Here is a 21042-nt window from a genome sequence, read left to right as displayed (position 1 = left end):
CCCCGGGACAGACGACCTCTCCGGGCCCCTTGTACTTGTAATCGTAAATTATTTTCCCAGTATATAATGTATGTTTACAATTCGAATCTCAATATCTACACTTCATTCAGTGTCACGACCGGTAGTCGGACATTGCGCATTCTTTACGAAGAACGACAAGAGATCACTTCAGATTGAGACGTTCTGTTATTTATTATACACCAAAAAGAAAAAAATACTAAAAAACCCCATAAATTGTAATACAAGAATTTCCAGGAGGTCAAATTAAACCATACAGCACAAGTTCACTGTTATCCGTTCTAAATCAGAAAGTATACATCCTAGGTTGGTTCAACACCGACACTACGGCAGCGCGCAGGCTGCTACACCAGTTCTCATACATTTGTCCGTTTCAATCCACATCTAACGATACGTCTCTCCGAGCACTTTTCTAGCCACCAGCAATGTCCGTGTGCTCATAAATGTTCATCAAACACATACACACAGTCCGTGTAAACAGTCTTATTCTCCCTCTAACGTTGACGGTGGAGATAAACAATGGGGGGTACGACCTTCCCCCTCTCTCTCTCTCTGGAGGTAAACTCAAAAGGCAAAAGTCTTACTTTGCGGTGTCGGCATCAGCGGACAATCAAATCGTCAGTGTCCTCAACACTGCATTGCACGACTTTTTAAAGACGACAGCGACGGCCCTCCACGCGGTCGGTGTGTCGTCGTCGTTGTCAAGTACGAGAGTGGAGCCCACTCCCCAGCTGTGATGAGCTGCTGCCCGCCTATAGTCGTCGGCTCGGGTTGTTCTTCTCTGGAACTTCTCGTCAGCTCGGCGATGTCCACCGCTCCCAGTAGCAGATTCGGCGAGGAACCTTCAGCAGCAGTTCTACTGAAGTTGCGATCCCCAAAACACAGCAACAGCAGCGGCTCCGTAGCAAACACGGTACAGCAAGTCCGTCATCAATACATTCCACTCACAATTAACACAATTAACAGCCGCCGCTGTATCAATCAGCTTCTCGATCGCTGGATGGCTCTCTCCCCCCCCCCCTCAACTCGCTGCTCGATACTTCCTCTTGTTACTCGTTTCTCCTCCCCCCCCCCCCGACCGACGCTACGGTCCGCCTTACATCTTCACCCCCAGTCCCCTAGACCAGGTGTCGCATTCTTTCAGCCGCACGTGAGGTCCGAAACTCACGTGGGGTTCACGACCTCTACATCCGTCAACTAATTACGCCGTTGACTGTCCATCGCAGAGGGGCACACACACACAGGGCTGGCTACGCCACCCCGCTCCCCCCTCCATTTCCTTTCACCAAACTCAGGCGCAATTGCCACCAAAAAAACCAAAGGAGGCACGGACTGATCATTTATAAATTCAATGTAAAACAAAATTTACTATGCCACTATTGTGTGACTGTTAAAAGACACAAGTTGTGAAATTCCACGCAGTGCTCGATTATTATACTGTACGGTAGTGTGGGACATGGCAGTTAGTGGGGATGGAACCTAGCACGCACACAGGGAGGGTGGAGGCTGGCGATGTGGGGGGTGGTGGTCGCTGGCCGGGTGACAGCGGGAGAGCGGGATGGGGTCGACTAGCGACAGGATGCAGGTGTGCGGATGTGGTTGGGAGGGGTGGAGGATGAAGAGGTGAGGGGGAGAATGAGAGGAGACAGCTAGCGCCAGCCGACGATTCTTGAGAGCTTTGGACTGACAAGTAACTTGAGCAAATAAAGCCGTTTTTACGAACCCTCGCTACTATGCCACTTTTGCTCGGTCCCGGTAGGTGGCATAGTAGGGAGATTTGACTGTAGTGTCATACAATAATCACCTTTTAAAAACTGCCTAGGGCTAAGACGTATCTCTCTCGTAATCTCGTTAGTACCTCTTCTAATTGTCTTCTGTCTATCCCAACACTGTGGTATCACATCGCCTTTTGTTCTAAGTGCTGCCCTTTTGTACTAAGCTCACTGACGTGCAAGGAAATGTTCTCTATGTAAGTGATTTATACTTCTACATGTAAAAAGGAAGAACCGAAGAAGTAAATGCCTAAACAAGTCTTCATCGAGTGTCGTTAATAACCTCATTAAAAAAGTGTTTGCTGCGACGAACAGCAGAGCACATCAGTTATCATTTTTATCAACTTACATAACAAACACGCAGCACCTATCGAAAGTCCCTTCCTATATTATTCCTTTAGCAAAACCGCACGCGCGCGCGCACACACACATACATTTTGAATTCATCCAACTTTTTACGAAGCATAAACTCGGTCGACTTCAACCCCATCAGTCACTAGCCATTAAAATACCTGCTCAGTTTTAGAAGACAAAGCAACTGTTTTAAAGACTAGTTAGCTAGTAAGTGTTAATACTTTTAATATTTAAGGAGATTAGAAGGTTTTGTAAAAATGACAGAAAAATAGAAATGTTTAGCATATTTTAGCTGAATCGTAATAGTTCCTAGAACAAAGTTATACAGTACTAATATTGTCATTTTACCTGCTGACTAAAAACTTAATGAGCTTTTCTCACAAACTTCATTATTGTCAGTCACTTTCATTGACACTGATGTTCCTGCCTTGTCAAATGCTATTTGCCAATAAACAGAAAATCATAGAAGCATAAATAAAAAACTAGTGTACTTACCATAATAACAAAGTGCCGCGTATCTCGGCTTTTCGAGTCTAGAAGACAGCGTGCGACAGACAGGAGAGTGCGGTGTGAAATGAAGTGACTATTGCTATCTCTAAGGTCCAACTGTCCAAGCTTTCTTTGGTCCAATGACTCCGATCGAAAGGGATGGGAAAATTAAGTGTCAGGTCAAACACACGGCGACTTTACCGCTGACTCGTCTATCTCATAAAAATGTCAGTCTACACCTCCAATTGCTCCAAACCCCGACCATTTAATTCCCAGTCCATTCCGTGGAGTCTTCCAGAAACTATCACACCCCCACCCCCTTTCCCTTTTGTCGTGTTGTCAGCAACAATGCATTACGGCCCACGATGGCCGGCATGGGTGGAAGTTGCTGTCATCTTAGTCCCTGGCCTCTAAACTAAAACATAATTTGGCCTCTACCTTGATTTGGGGTTCAAGACATGTAGAAATTTAAATGAAAACGTGACAAACTAACACTTATGTCATAACTCATAACACATCTGTAAACTTTTCTTTCCTTCCATTCTTCATCGTGAAACAAATATACGTTACACGAAGCTCCTTTAAAAACACATTCAAATATATGTGATAATTCGAAAAGCAAATGTCGCAGCCACCGCAAACTCAATATACAGCACCATATATGACAGCTTCCTTGAAGACAACTAGCGCACAATCAGAAAGATTCGAGGTGGCTTTGGGGGACGGATGGCGGGTAGATAGTACCTCCTTTTACCGGGAGCTTTGTCGGCAAAGAGCAAAAGAACCACCGTGATCAATTTATAAACCTAATATTTGCGGGACAGCAGTTTTTAAAATGTTTTGCAATAATGTGTTCTATTTTGCTGGCTGCGATAGTATTACAGGATAATATAGTCTCATTGTATCAAGGATCTACTGTGTAGACTAATGTAGTTGTTTGCATGGTGATGGAGATACGGTTAAGGAAAGTCTCAGTGTTGCTTAGTAACTACGAAAAAAAGCAGCCTTGATGTCTCTCGCTTACAGGCTGCAGCGCCAGGGGCGGGCCCCCACCATGTCGGTTCACAGAGTGGCCAGTGCACACATCAGTAACATACCTGCCTGATCTCCACTGTTCATTCCGATTTGCTTGCAGGGCCCGCCCCCTCCTCCACACCACCCTTCCCCTTAGTGGCACCTGTAGCCAGCAATCTCATGGCACGAACGTTCTTCAGGGCGGTTCACACGCGATAAAATCTTTGGTGTCCAGCGGCCGTCACCTCTTGGCTTGTCCAGCGAGAATATGATACCCGCTGACTACACTTCTCACGACAGGCCCCAGCACCCCGAAATTGTATTCTACAGACTTGAAACTCAACTTCTGCATGTGTAATGCTTGAGTGTTCTGTCCTTAGACCTTTCTTTAAAAGAAAAAGAAAAGGAGAAGAAGAAAAAAAAAATCCACTGACCAAGGCCGGGCCCCCTTGACAACCGCGGGCCCGGGTACACCAGACCCCCCTGTCCCCCCCTCTCGTCAGGCCTGACGCTCGTTGTCATTTATGAGAGAAGAATTTTTCTACCCTTGGTCTACCATCATAATTTCAATAGTGGCTGTCTTGACTACTTAAAGAGTTTCTTTACAGTTCATGATTGTGCTTCTAAGATTTTATTTCATTACTGGCACCTTTATGGACGCGTTAAAATAATATGACTATGAATAAAACACTTGAGGTGACCTTTTTTTAATTTTGAGAAGTCAAATGCATTGCATTTCTCCAGTCACAGTTTTAGTATGAATATGAATGAAACTATTTTTATGAAACAACTCCACTGAAAACAAGTAATTCTTAAACATAAAAAAATTTATTTTTCACCTCAGTGATCGTACTTTAAAACGGGAGATAAGTCTGTTGAGTCAATACTTTATATAAGTTTACTCTTTGAAGTATTTCAGCAAGAAATAGCGTTGAAATTTTAAACGTATATACTTTTCAAGTTAATTTTGAATTTATAAAAAAAGTTTCCATTCTTATAAAGAAAATGACAAGCTGAATTATCAAAAAAAAAAAAGGTGAAAAACACAAATGGGTCCTTCACATTAAACTAGGGATATTTTTCTTGAATAGCTGGTAAGATATGTGCCACTCATTTCCCTTTTTAAATCCAAACACTTCTGAACAAAAAATGAAGAAGAGCCTCCAGTTGGATTTCTGTTGTTCTGCATCAGAGCCGTATTCCTTTGTGAAGATTTCCATCACCTTGGAAGACACAACAAATGAGTTTAGTGGTAAAAATTGCCACAAAAATTCTGGCAACTATAAACTTGTTTTCCATCAAATGATCTAAGAATAACTGCATCATACTTGAATAGTGTAATTGCTAAACACTACAGTATTGTTGACCATCTAGGGAATCTAGCAGTGGGCTTCTTGAGGAGAATGCGACAGCGGAAAATTTACTGCCTAAACTGGCTAAAGTCTAATTATGTCAATATAATCTGCTACCAATGACGAGGGAGACAACTTAATTGTTCCCAATGGTGAGGATGTAAGTCGACAAAAACAACATCAAGTGAATTAACAGTTTGTGCAAAGTGAATGACAGTTTAGGACTTTGTTGATATACTGAAAAAATAAATTTATTATAGAATCTTTAATATTTTAAAAGCCTAAACATTTCTGCCATTGAAGAGAAAGACTTGCACAACACCAAATGATGCCAGTTACCTTGTCTATGTTAGCATCCATCTTTTGTAGCCAAGCCTCAAGCGTTTTGCTGTAATGCTGACCGTTTAGCACCCAAAAATCTACAAGAGTGACATCTTTCTGCAAAATAGAAATAAAATATTGTAGCTAATGAATATCTCACTCTTTAAATTCTCTTTATTTTTAAAAAGAATTTGGTGATTTGTTTTCTGATATAATCATTACTGTTTATCACTCTACCAGTCACACACAATGACAAAACAGCCAAGAAATAGCTATAAGAATCTTCCTGAACTTTTTGATGTTATATATTAATAAAAAAGTAAACTTTATACCAATCTGTCAGCCCCATACTTGAAAATGCAAGAAGAGATCCATAGACGGCATTGTTCCGCCAGTAAAGAAATTCTTTGCCATCCATTCGGTATCAGACCCTGGTTTGACATCAAATGCATATGGATACTGGCGGTGACAAAAGACTTGCAAAAAAAGAAAGCCACTAGGCTTTAACCATGAGCTCACTCGCTGGAAAAGCATCTCATAATTCTTCATGTGCTGTCAACAAACAAAAAAAAAACCAGTGTTATATTTCTCTTATCATTATGCTACAATGTATTATTATCATCAAAATAATAATATAATAACTATGATGTGCTACCTTTATATTTTGTCTCTTACTCTGTAATTAAAGCAGTGAACTCTTAGTACAGCATATTGATAACAAGGAACTGCTACTAATCTCTCTATCCTGGTTTACCTGAGTCACACACTAACAAAGTATTTTCAAATACATTTATAAACTTCTCAGAGCATGCAAATATATTTTGTCTGACAGAATTTGATTACTCTTGTTCTCATCCCATACCTTCAATGTTCATATACATATAATATCATAACAGAATCATATCAACTTATTGAACTATAAGACAGACATAATTTATGCTTCGTTGAGAATTCAAAATGAAAGAAAAATGCTGTAAAAACATAAAAGATTTAAGATGCATCATTATAGCATAATGTATATAGTATAGTTTCACTCACCTCGAACATCTCTATGGATACAATTCTGTCATACTTCTTGGAAGTAACGAACATGTTAGCATCAGCTGTCACAACCTCAAGACGGTCTGAGAAGCCTTTTGTTTGTGCAAGAGACTGAATGAACTGTCTCTGTGTGTTGGAATTTGATACACAAGTCACATGGCACTTGGGAAATCGTTCACAAATGTAGAGTCCAAAAGAGCCCCAGCCGCAACCAAGGTCCTGTACAGGTTTTTTTAAAATACATTTAAAATGAAAACTACTTTTAGTAAGAAAAGAAAATTATGTCTTTAGGTATGGCATTTTCAACTTTTTTCTTCGAATCACAAATACATTGATCATCATGCTGTAGTAAACAGATGTCATGTGTATCTTTTGGATGCACACTTTTGTGAAACAAAATCATGTAAGGGAGAATACTTAGTCCTGTCACACCTAAATTACCTGATGATTACAAATAGTCATTTAAGGCAAGACTGGTCAACTGAAGCAGTGCAAACGAATTTTTTTTACCATTACTTCCTGTCCATCCTCCAGTTGAGCAAGTTCACAGTACTTTTGCAGCGAAGCAATTTCAGCTAGTGTAGCAAAAATTTGAAGAAAGATCAAGAACAGTAATCACATTCAAAAATATTTGTAAATGTTTTCACAAACTCTCTTTATTTACAAACTTTATTTACTACACACACATGAATATGTAGCATATTTTTGCCATAAAGAATGGCTCCTCATGCAGCAAATCAGTTTGGTACCTTTTGTCTACTATCTTTAAGCTTGCTATATCTTCCCGTCTAAGTCTAAATGAAAAGCATTTCCATTTAGTTTTGTTTAGCATTTCAAGGCAGTTTAGATAACAGCTTCTCATTTCTCAGACTGTTCTACTAACATGCTGATGCATATGCTTGTTTCTTATTTTAATATTCATTTTACATTCCTAATGAATCAGCACAAAACTCTTAACAAAAGGGATAAAGTGCTTAAAGATCTGTGTTTAATATTTACACAAAAGAGACTAGAAAAGTAAGAAATTTTATCACTGTTACAATCAGTTTGAAATGAAAAAAATAAAACCACTTAAAGGTCTTATGTGTTTTCTCCACAACTGCTGACAGACAACATCCAGGGCTTCTGCTTACGCAAAAAATTGCGTACAGTACGCATTAAAAGTTCGGATGACCCCTTCAATTTTCGTCAACGGGGTCCCAGGGGACCCTTCAAATTTGGGCTAAGAACAGATACAAAATTGGGTAAGTGTAGTGTCTGACGTCCAATCTATTATTGTCGTCTGCTACAAGGTGAGAGTTACTTCCCTTGCACAGTTGCACTGAGTTTTTTCCCCTTACCGGGAAGAGTTCCATCATGGACAGCATGGTTAAAATCATCTCAGTAACGGAAAGAAAGTGAGCACCTCAAGTACAGTGAGCATAAGCTCATCACAGAAGCTTGCAAACTTTTCACGGCACAGAAATCTCGCCGTTTCTGACAAGACATTACAGTGCTTTGTGTGCATGAAAGGCAGTTGAACTAAAGTGGTTGATTTGTTGGTTTTTTTTTTCAACTTTGTAAAGGGACCCCTTAGAGTTAGCCTGGGACCCCTTAGAAATCTGAAGGGGTCCCTGGGACCCCAAAGAATTCAGCCTTAGCAGAAGCCCTGAACATCATATATAAAAAATATCTTTGATGCAGTTTCTTCTCATGCTCTTGCTCATCACAGGCCTGTATAAAATACTACCTTCATCAAGTGTTGTCACATTCTCTGGCCAGTAACAGCAGCTATATTTCAGGCGGCTGCCAAGAACCTGCAACATAAAGGATGGCTTCAAATGACTAAGTGACTTTGTGAGCTTCTGAATGTTAAAGCAATACGGGTCTTTTAATATTTTTAAAATATTAAAAAAACTTTATCTCTTGTCTTTTTTTTTTTTGCAGTCTTTTTTTTCCTCACCCTACTGTGTGCTCTCACATCTCTACCTATGTAAATATGTGCACTTAATCATGCATATATTCTTGTTCTACTTATCAATTACTCTATCCTCTCAGAAATAGTACATTGTATAATTTACTATCTCTTGTTTATACAAAACAAAAGCAAATTTCAGATTAGTTTAATCTTTACAGTCTTGCTATGTTGAAATTATCTTCAGTATAAAAGAATGACATGTCTTCACTCTTGTAAGGATGTTAGTGCAGCACCAACAAATTATTGGAGGTCTGGACAGATTGTCTACCATGAGTGTGTTTAAGGGTGGCTATACATGACTATATGTACAACATATAATAAGTTACAAATTATGTATGGAATATGCAAATAGTATGATGCAAGAAAAATCAGCACTGTTTGGAAAAATTCTGTTGGAACTTCATAGTGTTGTTCATTTGCTTTATCCGTGGCCTCAGCAATGACTGACTGGCGCAGGCGACTGATAAACTTCTTCTTAAAAATATGTTGCTTTTCCACATCACCATCACATTCCAGTTTTCTGATCCACATCTCCATGTTACTACGAACACCTGCACAGTTATCAGTTAATCTCACTGTAAATATAACGTTAAACATAAAGACAAATGAAGTTTTATAGATGTATTACAGAGGTGTCCCTTAATGATTATGTAACATTTATTTCACACTCTGATGTATACATATGCAAAACATTTCATCCAAATGCAACCCCACACCATTATAATGTTCGTATGTTAATATAAACAATGTGCAAACAGCAGAAAGATACAGTTTATTCACACTGTAATCTGTTATCATCAGTACCTTAGTGATTGCCTGGTTAAATTCTCTCATGAATGATAACCCTTGCATAATTATTTAGTAATCCTATATATAGACTGATGCCTTTTCAAGCAAGGTATTCTATTCTTATCACTAGTTATTTGCATACATGTATATATAATTAAATTTAGAGACGCTTGTGAAATTTGACCTGTTAATAGTTTGTATTTGTTGAAAGCTGGCAACGCCATATATACACCCACAATAGCAGTTCATATAATTTCTTCTCCAGTTGTCTGTGACTTTACAAGAATATAATATTTTTGTCTATCTGTCGCTGTAACACACAACCTTTTCACTATACTGATTAAACACATGATCTCAAGAAACAGAATAAAGTAGTTACCCTCTCTCAGCGCAGCGTCGGCTTCCATGTTTGGGTGTGAGCGCGAGTCGCTGGGTTTATGAGGTCAACATAAAGTACAGACTGGAGAACTTCAGACCTTTGAACAGTATGCACTTTGATCGCCACTTTAAGGGCGCGAGTCCTCTCTCATATATTTTGTCCTACACCTGGGCACACCCTTGCCATCGCCAATGTGCGCGTGTGCTAATGGGACGAGGCTTGTGTGTGGTGCAGGTGTGTCAGTCCGTGCTTGGCTGTGTGTGTGTGTGTAGCAAGTTATGTATGTACTTGACATATATCTAGAATACTGCTACGAAAGTATAACTGACTGTCATGAGAGTTCAATCTTCTGATGCACGCCCCCTTTTTTGTGAGTCAGTCTTACACTTCTTTTACAATGAGGCTGTATAGATAATATAGGCTGCCCTCCCCGAGTGCATCAAACCAAAACTCTTTCTCTCTCACGCACATACACACACACGCACACACATAGACATACACATACACACAGCTGAATTCAGTCTCTTGCTGGCTGCACTCATTTTATTGCAGACTAAATGAGTTAAGAGCAAGAGATGTTAAAGTGCAAATTGTTTACAAAGATGACTTTGTCTCTCATAGACTCCTCGTATGTCGTACTCGAAGCTTCTCCCTGACTAGACAACAAGTTTTAAAAGAGCATCTGTCAGTGAATAATGAAATATGAGCATTTGACAGGCTGCACTCTTCTGCTTTATAACTGATAAACGTTTGATATACTATGTCGGATTCTATGAAGATTCCAACAATGATAACAAAGCCGCTCTTACATTCCGAGTTCTATTGTGCGGTAGACAATCTTTCAACAGAAAAAGAACTGTCACAAAATGGATTTGAACAAAATGAGATGTTCGTTTCAAAAAAAAAAAAAAAACAAAAAAAAACAAATCGACAAAACATGACATTTGCATTATGCAAGAGTTTAGAAATATTGATTATGCATAGGATTTATATAAAAGGAACAGAGGACAGGTGGAAAAGTCTGCAGGCAGTTCAATCTTTTTTTCTTTATTGAATTGGTTGTCATTTTACTTCGTGGGACAAATATTCGTTTTCTCTTTCATGTCTTATAAGAAACTTCTTTAGGGATTGACTATAGGTCTTTTAAACTCTTTATGTGTGTTCGCTTATACTGTCCTCAAAACTCCTTTTGTGTGATCTTTTATACTGTCCCTCGGGACGTAAGGAAAAGTATATAAATCACTGGGTTCTTACCAGAAGAATATCTCTTTGTGTTCTCGGTTGCTTGGTGAATCAACAACTAAAATGTGAGAAACAGAATTCATTTGAGATGAATATATACATTTTTATGAAGACAGTTTCTTATTTTATCCAAGAACAGGGCATCGTATGCAGTTATTAGCCTTTGATAAGATATTTCCATAAGTCGTTACTCTTTCATGGTAGTTGTGAGTGCCGTACGTACATCACAGTTTCAAATCCTTGTTTTTGAAGAAGACCGCCAGTTCATTTGCTGGGAACAAATGCCTGATTCACCTCATTTTGTTTCTCTTTTTTGGCGCTGGCTGCTAATCTATGACACTGGTCTGAAATGTCATTGATTTGAAACTTTTCCTGAATAAAATCTCCAGTCAGAGCACTTGCAAGACGTTCACAAAGACGTCGGATGTCTCTGCTTGTCTTCTTCAGTAGCACTGCAGAAGCCTCTGGCTTCAACGTGGGAGGTCGGAGGTGAGGGGTCATTTAGCTGAAGCGTACGCGGCTGTTGTTTTCAGGGATGCCGTGCACCACGTTCCCCGGGTTCACCACTTCCGGCTGATGCGGGAAGCGAATGAAGCTGGTAGCAGCTGGCAAGACTGCAAGGGGCTGGCCGTTCCTCGCACTCGGTCCGTCGTTCTGTCCACCCCAGACCCGATCATTCTCTAACGTCTGTAGAAAATAGTAGAGTTCATGACCTCGGGTGTGACAAGAGGAATCACGCTCTCACTTCCACACAACTGCACATTCACGCACGCAAGTTGTCTACTATCCACTTCACACGTCAAACAAAATATTCAAAATAATAAATCACATGCTCACACTCTAACAATTCTTCCGTCAGTACATTCATTCCTTTTTTTCCAGTTCATCTGTCCCCAATCATTTTCTTTATGCTGATTTTTCCTGCCCGCCTGTGTCGTCTCTGTACCTGCTGGTCATTTGACGAATTTGCTTCGGAAGCTGCAAGTTCGCCACTCTTGGCTGCAAGCGCGAACACGGGTTGAAAGGTCATGCGAGTGAGGTCATCTTGTGCCTGAGGACGGTTCAGCAGAAAGAAGCGGTTGTGGGCCGTCGACGGTCTCCTGTGTATCGTTGACATGTCTGACAATATCGCTTTGCTCTGTAAGTTTAAAAAAATCTATCGTTGGCGTTTGCATCAAAACCCGTAAAAGGGGAAAAACAAAAGGAATACTATGGTCAAGAAAGATTTTTTTTATGATGGAACGGTGAAATGATTCTTTAGCCTTGCTCTCTGCCTAATGTAAGCAGCAAGCAAAGATCGAATGCGCATTCGTGTGTTGAGCAGTTTTCTAGCATAGGTTCACCTATAACAAATCCATCTTAAGAAACAAACAAACAACAAACAAACAGAAGAAACTTTCTGTTAAAAACAAAATCCGAAATCTTCTAAGCTTCGTTAAAACAGCTGTGTGTTTGTGTGAAAATTTCTTTTTCTGATGCTCTGCTTCAGACGAGATCATCGACAACAGATGTGTCTTCTTACCAAGGCCTTGGCCGAGGGCGAGGTGTCAGCGAGGTATGTGGAGGCGTCCGAGTTCTTTCTTGTTGTTGTTTCCAGAGAGGACACGGCTTTCTTCCTCTGTCTGTATCGCCGCTCGTAAGCGTTGTGCACCTGTGGAGCGAACATGAACTTGCAGACGACCTCAGCAAGTCAGGCTTTTGAAACAATACGCCGCAAAGAAGGAGCAGGGGGACGGACAGTAATGGACGGGTCGGTGCTTGTAACAGGAGGGGGGTCTTAATAGTCGTCAGTGACGCTACTACTTTACTCCTGAATCAATGGATAATGATGTTGATGATAATGGGGATGTTGTCGGCGTTGATGACGACAATGAATATAATGACGATGATGAGGAGGGGGAAAAATATGTTTTAAAATCTTTACTTAGCCTCCATTTATCTCGGTGCCAACTACCTCCACCCAACCTCCCTACCATCAATACTACAGAAATCCACCATCGTCTCCTATAAAACTGCGATGAAAAACTATTGCGATAAAAAGACGTGTTAATGATACTTCATTGTTAGTGATTTAGTTTGTGATAGTTGTTGCTGTGTTTAAATATTTGCAATAATCAGCTCGATCTTATGGAGGACTGTTGCGAAATGCGAAGACACTTTACCCTGACACTAAAACCTTTCCTGACACTAAGCAGGTCACGTGACATTATCTCTCACGAAACAACCGACACACGTGATGTTACCGTAGCGTTAGTTACTTACATCGACATTCAGCAAACAGTGGAAAACGAAGAACATCACTCCCTGAAAAATAAATCGTCAAAATTATTGTGCTTCTGTCGTCAAGAGTACAAAAGACATGTAAGAAAACCCCAGTACCTGTCTAGATCAGACTACACAACCATGCACTGATATATGCCAACCAAACAAGAAATAGTGGAGCTGAGAAAAGGACAATTGTTTTCATAAGTTACCTGGAAACTATTGGTGATTGTGAAAAGGTAATTAAAGATGTACATCATGACTTTAGAGTGACCTGTATCCACAGCTAAAAACCCCAGGATCCAGGTGAGACCCAACAGGGGCAACAGGACGGCAGAGGCTTTCAAGCTCATCCTACAACATGCGAATCGTCACTGTTTAAAAAGGTAAATAAAAAGAAAGGAGGAGGGAAGCCACTAAAAAGCGAAGAAGCCCTTTATTTTCTGTATCCTGATTGTTCTTTGTCTCCATTACCTATCCTCTTTGATTGTTTGTTCAACCTAATAAAACTGACAACAAGCAGTGAACAGCACAATACGCAAACTCAATTCTGACAAAGATTTTCTTAGACAATGCAGTCTGAAGGAAAAGTGTTTTATGATATCTATTAGTATTCAAAATGTGTTGATACTTAAAGTTTGAAAAAATTGTCCTAAACAAATAAACTTAATAAATGCTTCCTTCCTCTATTGCGCTGTGGAAAGTATGCCACGTTATCACTTTCTATGTACCTGACGCTGGACTGTTGTTCAGTGTTGGCCTTGGCCGCAGAATTGACCGACTTGAACATTACCCTCAAGACCAGCACCAGGATTACAGAGTTAATCTGCCGACACCACAAAAAATGGGAGAGATTGCGGTATCAACTTAAAAAAAAAGTCTATAGAAAAAAAATATATTCATAACAGGCAACAGGCAACTCGCACCCTCCCTATACTTCTCCTACTCCATTAATTTAATGTTCAGAATGTCTGTTTCAACAGAAAAATAATCTGCAGTCTGTTCTAGAAGCTTCCATTGAGATGTTACTGTACGCAGACACTCACAGTTAATCATCTTGGAAACAAATGTGGTTTCTCCCGCAGTTAAAATTGTTTCAACGCTGTGACTCTACAGCGAATTAATAAACACGAACGGTATAAGGGAGAGAATTGTAATAATCTCCTTTAATCGACCGATGACAGTAGCCTCCCTTGTAACACGTTCGTTTCCACTTGTTGAGGAAGAGGTGGAGGGAGCGACCTATACACTATATTTTGCTGAGTTTCGCGCGTTGGAAAGTTTCTCAAACTGCTTACTGTAATGACAAGAGAAACTGTGGGCACAAAGCACACCAACAGAGGTTCATGGTTCAACCAGCATCTGCCAACAAAACAATAGCAAACTACATTGAAACATTGGTAAACAGAGAGTTCAAGTCATTGTTACTGAGAATCGAAACAAAATACCAGAGAACTTCAGCTGGAGTATGTTCAATTAATTTTACCTAGTCATGAAACATGAATAAAAGTAGTGATGATGAATCTTCAACGTGCAATTAATGCACTTAATTTCGGACTCTTAAGCTGAGTAAATGATAATCATTGGCTGCTGAGTTCCTGTAGAAATTACTCTTAGACTATCAGCTAAAGAGAACAAGGAAAAGAAAACACCCCCACCAAATATTATGATAACAACAATTTAACCGATTCGCGAACAAACTCACATTTCTCCGTCTCCATATTTGTCAAAGAAGACACCGACTGATACTGCCACTATCAGCGTAGGCGCACCTGTAACCGTGTAAGTAACCATTTTACAATGCCATCCATGAAAAGAGAAATATTTCCTTAAAAAAAAATCTGTTTCCCCAGCAAATGAGTTCAGAGCTAACAACTGACCTTTCAGTCTCATAGTACAGCGAATCGTAAAAAACGAATATGGATCTGAGCAGTACAAACTTGGAGTGCACTAAGAGCACTCACTCACTTTCTTTACATCATTTGGGAAGAAGCATCCTTACCCCAGCCTATGGCGCAGTACTTCTTGATATGGGAGCCTCGCTTAAAGACCTTGACCAGCAGGACGTAGAGGTGGAGGCCCTCCACCAGCATCCAGCAGAACAGGGCGGTCAGCGAGAAATGCAGGAGGATGGCCACAGTCTTGCATGCCCACTGTTCGGTAGGAAAGACAGACACTGAAGCAGCGCAAAACAGCAAACCGGTGACTAGAATAGCTACCAGAGCACTGCGATTTCCTTTTGTTGAAAAGGGCTTCAGATATTAGCACTGCACTGCCGTAAAAAAGAGATAGAAAGGGGGAGAAGAAAGCAAGGCATGCCTACAAACTCAATGAAGCATTTCTGTCATAATTTCCTACCTCAGTTAAAAATCCACAACAAATGCTGTCACCAGTCTCGTGATTAGGGTGCTTTTATTTTGTAAACGGGTAGAGGGATCGGTAAGGTAGTGCTGCTAACCATTGAGTGGGAAGGGATGGGAAAGAGAGGGGGCCAGGGATGTTGACATTTTTAGCAAGGCCATTCCGAGAAAATGGGAAAGGAAGTCACACAATTTGCTTAGTATATCCACGGTTTATCCTACCATTGCCGAGTCGTCATCGGCTGCAGTCCTCCCCACACCGATGAGGAAGAAGACCTGAACGGCGATAATAGAGACCGCCAGTTGCTCGTGGATCCGTATTCTGTCACTACGCAGCCTGCGCGCACACACACACACAGAACGTCCAGAACAGATACAGAACTATTTATAACATTAAATTTTTTATAACACTTATTAATAACAGAATGTGTATTTGGACGTATCATAAGCACAATGAACTTTACGTACTGAAAATATACACACTAACAGGAAGCGTACTTCAGGAGTACGATACGTACCGGAAGTACTCGAAAACAGCAATGACGACAACGCAGGACAGAATGGAGAGTGACCCTCCGATGTAGGAAATGTAGGACAAGGCCGCGCTATTTCCTTCATCCAGCTTGTCCTATCAACAGAACAGACTACAGATGTAGAACTCGGTTGATTAAGGTCTTGAAGTTTGAGGTTTGTACAAAACTAATGGTGCGGACCGTAAGCACGTGTATACGCCCTCGTGCGTGCTTCTAATACCAGCCTCAAAGATAGTGGGGTGTACGTGACACTGATACCAACCGCATTGTCGTAGACGTCCAGAAGGACTGCAAAATTGGTCAGGTGATAGCAGAAGCAGGTCACGTGAGTCTCGTTTGCGTCATCTACGTTGCATCCATCATCCAGCCACCTCTCGTCTGCGGATCTGTGACAAGTTCGTACAGATTACTACCTTCTGAATGCGGTATGTGAGTGGTGTTCTGTGTGATGTTCGTGCTTGGAAAGAGATGGACCTGGTTCCGACACAAACACAAGCATGCAAATTGCTCTCCACACTTTCCTCTCAGAACGCTAATAGAATTCCATCTCGAGATCTTCAACTTATAATATTCAAAACTGAAACAAGAAAATGTCTTGGTTACCTTGCCGTCATGTTCATAAAGACACAAAACTTCTTCAGATCTGGTAGTTTTGAAGAATTCTGAAATGAATGAACGAATGGATGGAACGCTCTAGTTGTTTATCAGAGCAAGACGCCTGGATGTACTAAACTATTAATTGTTTTGCAGCAACATTTATATATAAAAAAAGCTATTACATAAAAGCTATTGGTATACAACTATATGCAACTACCAGGTTCGTAAATGTATCTCACAATCAATCACATGATACAGGTTTAACATTTCACTAAACTCTGTGCACACGGTTCAGCAAGTGCTGAATTTATGGACGACTGAGGAAAGGAAAAACATTATTTATGTCTGGCGCATAAATTTAAACTAACAAAAGAAAAAATTAACGAATAGAATAGACAAACGACAAAAAAAAATGTAATACCGAAAATGTAAATCATAACAAAATTATAAGTTTGTCAGAAACTACTCACACGCTACAAACTATTAGCATTTCGATCTTACCGTCACACGAAAGGTGATCTTCACAGGTCGTGTGAATTTTGAGAAAGCACTCTTTGGCACACCCAGCACCTCCGCGGATATGACGTCAGAAGTAACGATCTTGGTAATGTTGGTGCTGTCTTCTCTGCAAGACATGTGCAAGTCAATGACAGAAGAAGTAATATCTCAAGCAAATCTAGTAATCCAAATACTACAAATAAACTGTAAACCTCAAGAAGTTGAAGACGATGTTTAAAGTATGTTTAGAAGCATAAATGTATATTAAACGTGTATTTGTTAATTATATATCAATACAATACAATACAACTTTATTATTCCGCAAGGGCAATTGCAGGTATGATGACACGCCAGCACACTAGAGGGAAGATTATGTAGGAGATTAAAGGGAATAGATTCTGGCGACATCTTCACCACATATTGGCCATACTGTATTTTTATATCATAAAAACACACATGTACCTGTACACTATCGTGGATTTGTTTTAAAATATTTCTATAGACTTATTAAACTGAAGTAAATATGCATAATAATATGACTAATAATCATAATGTGTGCATGTATCGCGCAGCATCACGACCAAGAGAGGCGACACCAATGATGATAATGAACATTATATAATAGACAACGGACTGTGAGGTACACATAGGCACACTGAACAACATAAAGATGAAGTTCGAGTAGAATGTAATGCAAAGGATGAAGGTATGAAGGGATGTAAGGAACTGTAAACAGTGTAAGATGGACTGGACTGTTACAGGGATAAGAAAGCGGTGTTTACTTCTTGTAGCGATTTTCTTTCAGAGAAAACAAAGGAGCCACGGATGTAAATCTAGCTGAATACAACCTCAAAGGACGATCTGAAAAATGAGGAAACAAACATGAAAACAGATGCAAAACCATAATACACACATACATACACACTAAGCATCACAAACCAATATCTGACGGTAATGAACTTTCAGTTACATCCCCTTCCCAAGCCAGCATGGCGTCGAGTGTCTGTCCCATCATGGTCGCACCTTACACACGTTTACCGATTTCAGATGTTACGTGATGGCGTCAGAAGGAAGCCTGATGACTCGCGACCTACCCGGCTACCCGCACATCCTTTGTCATCGCTAGACGTTACATCAGAATGACGATCGCTACCTGAGCCGTCGCCATGCGTTATAGTAATGACGTCAGGCGGCAGGGTCAGTTGCGCCCCCTGCAGGTCGGCGTGTCTGGCGAACTCCAGGCTAAGACTGACGTCACTGGTCAAATCCCACCACTCCATGACTCGCAGGTCTGAAACACCAGCAGACGACATTAAGCAAAGTGACGCCGACGACCACATCAACGTTACTAAGAAACTAATGTCACTGATGCAACATCTTGCGGCGTCGCCATGGTGACGGAGTTTGGGGAGGAAGTGAGGAGCAATTCACTCAGGTTGTCACAGGTCAGTCATGCGAGGTGTCTGTGGTTTGGTTGGTGTTCTTGTCGGCATTTTTTTCAGTCAGTCATGACAAGTTCACGTACCTACGTTGTCGCTGCTGGCAGAGAAGACGGCAGAGGCAACTTCCGGCGAGCCAGTCCCAGCGCCCGGCTGACTGATGTTTAACATGCTGGGATGACGTAGGATCAGGTTCTCTGTGAACTGTTGTGATGACGCAATTATGGACGTCACTTTGACTTCCACGAGGTGCTGTGGACAGGAAAGGTTTTGAACAAACACCGGAAGCAGCGGTTAAGACTTCTACTAAAAATACTGCTAATACATCTCTACTGCCTCTGACAGTACTTCCTCTATTTTTTTATGCTTTCAAACTATCTGTAAGAAGTCTTGCATTAAAACTCATTAAATAGAATGACAATGGCTTTGGTAAATAGTTACCTCCAAGGTACGTCCATCACAACACAGATGAGAAAGCTGGCATACTTACCACCAAGGCGTTCTTCCATACGTCCAAGGCTGCGGGGTTGAGAATGTTGTCAACTGTGGACAGAAAGTGCTGAAACACACACAACATCCAATAATCAGGAAGGGAAACCGCTGGAGAAACCAGATACTAGTGAACGGGATGGGTTAGGGGTTCGGGTGGAAAAAAAGAAGAAAATTTAAAGGAAAAAAATATTGTAGTGATGAGGTGTGTATGACTCACGGCTGCATGAATGATTATGGTGAAAATAATGTCAGGAGAGAGAAGTGACATGAACAAATAAACAAGATTTTCTAGAAGCATACAAAATAACTCCATTCTGTTCAAGCCGTGCCCCCTCCCCCCAAAAAAGAAAAAAATGCATATACTGCCAGTACCTTGACCATCCCTGCAGGGTCATGATCTATCGACTTGGCCTTGATGACCCCTCCGGAGATTTGCCTCAGCAGGTCGGAGGCGGCCAGAAGGTCGCCCGGAAAGAGGGAGGGTCCACTCTTGTTCTTTACCACCGAGGTAGCGTGGTCAAGGTCGCGAGTGAGGTTGTACAGCAAGTCCTCCTGGATCCCGGCACGATTCCCCGCCTGTATGAATCACAGGTCATAGGTTACAACTTGATACCGAGGAGACGAGGAGGCTTAGCGACGTTCCTTGTTTTGGGAAAATGTTTTTAACAAACAACATAGTGGCTTCTCCTTCACGCCTTCCTTATGACTTGCCTCGCAGTCGTGTGCATTAGAGTCAGTACAACAGTTTGACACGCGGCATGATCGCTGATGGAATCAGTCAAACAAAACGTTTTTGTCTCATCTATGTGCCATATGTGACAGAAAGTATCCATAGGTCAAATGTATATTTCAGTAGTCAGATATATTAATCATAGGTTTTAAAAAAATGTGGGATCAAAACACCTATTCCTATCTCCTCACTGACACAGAAAAGTAAAACTACTGAATGTTTATCAAGTTTTATATTTTTGAAAAGGAGCTTAACACAACCGATGCATCATTTTATTTTATGTAACTCAACTTTAATATTTAAGACGTAAGCCGTCAACCATGTAATGATGTAACACTCACGTTACTCAATAGTGTAACGAGGGCTGGACTCACACAGCGGGATAAATCTGGTCGTCGCCAGAGCCCTCTGGTGGGAGACAGGTCGTCCTCGATACAATTTCTTGTAGCACTTCCTGTTAGCAATCAGAAAATAAACTGTTATGGGATGTCATTTTCAAATTTTGTTTCATGATTGCTGTCATTTTATTCAAAGGTGAAAAGATGGGTTTGATTGACCGATGGTCGATGCTGGTTTATATGACATTATGAGTAGCAAGATGGCTGCGTGGTGGCTTCCGCAAGTTTGATTAAAGCGTGCGCATGGTCTGTCTCTGTCCAGTAGTTTTAGATCAGTGATGCCACGTTTGCTGACCTTCTGTGTTGCTGGGACATGGCTGCGTGTCGTACTGGCCTGCCAGCGTGTCCGACCACTGGATACCGCTGCCCACCGTGACGTCAACTTCCGCCATACAGCGAGGAGCATCTGTCAGTGAGCAGAAGAGGTTTCAGTCATCTTCAGAATTTCTCACTGTCTAAACTTCTCGTCTCAAAGAAGACTAGTCTGTGTATAGTATGCTTGGCTTGTTTTCGCAGTAGTAGTATTTTGTGTGTGTGTGTTAAGCATTTCTAGAAAGTTATTGACGTACTGTCGACATTTTTATTGTTGGGACGTGATGGCGTTTTTAGGTTTATTCTTCGAGAACAGAAGCGGGGTTTTCTCTAAGACTTTGGGGAATAGTAATTTCCACTGAGCTCTATTCATTCACTAGGAAGAAATCAGCTCTGGACTAGATCTTTCAGTTTGTTCATCGCTTACCTGTCAGGATAGAGCACAAGAGCCCTGTATACTCAGGATTGCATGTGCAGACAAAGCTGCCTTGACCATCATCCATGCAAGTGCCATGCAGACATGGGGAAGGTACGCAAGGCCCCGGATGACAGTCAGGGGGAAGATAACCATCCGGGCACTGACAGTGAGTTCCTTTTACGGTCGTCTACGAGGCAGGTGCCGCCATTGAGACACGTGACATTCGCGCATGGGTCATCACACAGGCAGCTGGGACAGGCAACATTATTTTACAT

The 21042-nt window shown here is 41.0% G+C and overlaps 2 protein-coding genes across 2 annotated transcripts; both read right to left on the bottom strand.

The window, feature by feature from the left end:
- Positions 1 to 4456: 4456 nt before the first annotated feature.
- On the bottom strand, positions 4457 to 9734 carry LOC112560563 ((S)-coclaurine N-methyltransferase-like). The gene is made up of 8 exons (XM_025232485.1): positions 9487 to 9734; positions 8694 to 8869; positions 8091 to 8157; positions 6872 to 6936; positions 6359 to 6580; positions 5672 to 5872; positions 5339 to 5437; positions 4457 to 4870 (listed from the first exon to the last, which is right to left on the bottom strand). Exons 1-8 carry the CDS (start codon positions 9512 to 9514, stop codon positions 4706 to 4708), a joined length of 1023 nt encoding a protein of 340 aa, XP_025088270.1. The 5' UTR covers positions 9515 to 9734; the 3' UTR covers positions 4457 to 4705.
- Positions 9735 to 10009: 275 nt separating this feature from the next.
- LOC112560367 (adhesion G protein-coupled receptor L3-like) lies at positions 10010 to 21001 on the bottom strand. The gene is made up of 22 exons (XM_025232188.1): positions 20777 to 21001; positions 20333 to 20443; positions 19981 to 20093; positions 19282 to 19485; positions 18908 to 18976; positions 18504 to 18669; positions 18132 to 18269; positions 17761 to 17839; positions 16982 to 17105; positions 16487 to 16545; positions 16146 to 16269; positions 15869 to 15978; positions 15573 to 15687; positions 14993 to 15143; positions 14696 to 14762; positions 14289 to 14352; positions 13722 to 13816; positions 13203 to 13344; positions 12991 to 13032; positions 12251 to 12379; positions 11675 to 11866; positions 10010 to 11415 (listed from the first exon to the last, which is right to left on the bottom strand). Exons 1-22 carry the CDS (start codon positions 20850 to 20852, stop codon positions 11230 to 11232), a joined length of 2556 nt encoding a protein of 851 aa, XP_025087973.1. The 5' UTR covers positions 20853 to 21001; the 3' UTR covers positions 10010 to 11229.
- Between the last annotated feature and the right edge of the window lie 41 nt (positions 21002 to 21042).

This window comes from Pomacea canaliculata, linkage group LG3 (genome assembly GCF_003073045.1).
Source record: "Pomacea canaliculata isolate SZHN2017 linkage group LG3, ASM307304v1, whole genome shotgun sequence".
NCBI classification, from domain to species: domain Eukaryota; kingdom Metazoa; phylum Mollusca; class Gastropoda; order Architaenioglossa; family Ampullariidae; genus Pomacea; species Pomacea canaliculata.
This window is presented reverse-complemented; position numbering and strand designations above follow the sequence as displayed.

What these genes read in the sequence shown, in the direction of transcription:
- LOC112560563 (XM_025232485.1), bottom strand. Translation starts at nt 9,514, where the DNA reads ATGGAAGCCGACGCTGCGCTGAGAGAGG. An exon ending in AGGATGGACAGGAAGTAATG is followed by an intron (nt 6,581 to 6,871) that starts GTAAAAAAAATT and finishes AAACCTGTACAG; the next exon opens with GACCTTGGTTGCGGCTGGGG. An exon ending in TGGATGCTAACATAGACAAG is followed by an intron (nt 4,871 to 5,338) that starts GTAACTGGCATC and finishes GTGTCTTCCAAG; the next exon opens with GTGATGGAAATCTTCACAAA.
- LOC112560367 (XM_025232188.1), bottom strand. Translation starts at nt 20,852, where the DNA reads ATGGATGATGGTCAAGGCAGCTTTGTCTGCACATGCAATCCTGAGTAT. An exon ending in TGCCAGCAGCGACAACGTAG is followed by an intron (nt 18,270 to 18,503) that starts GTACGTGAACTT and finishes CTGGTGTTTCAG; the next exon opens with ACCTGCGAGTCATGGAGTGG. An exon ending in GTACTGCGCCATAGGCTGGG is followed by an intron (nt 14,763 to 14,992) that starts GTAAGGATGCTT and finishes ACACGGTTACAG; the next exon opens with GTGCGCCTACGCTGATAGTG.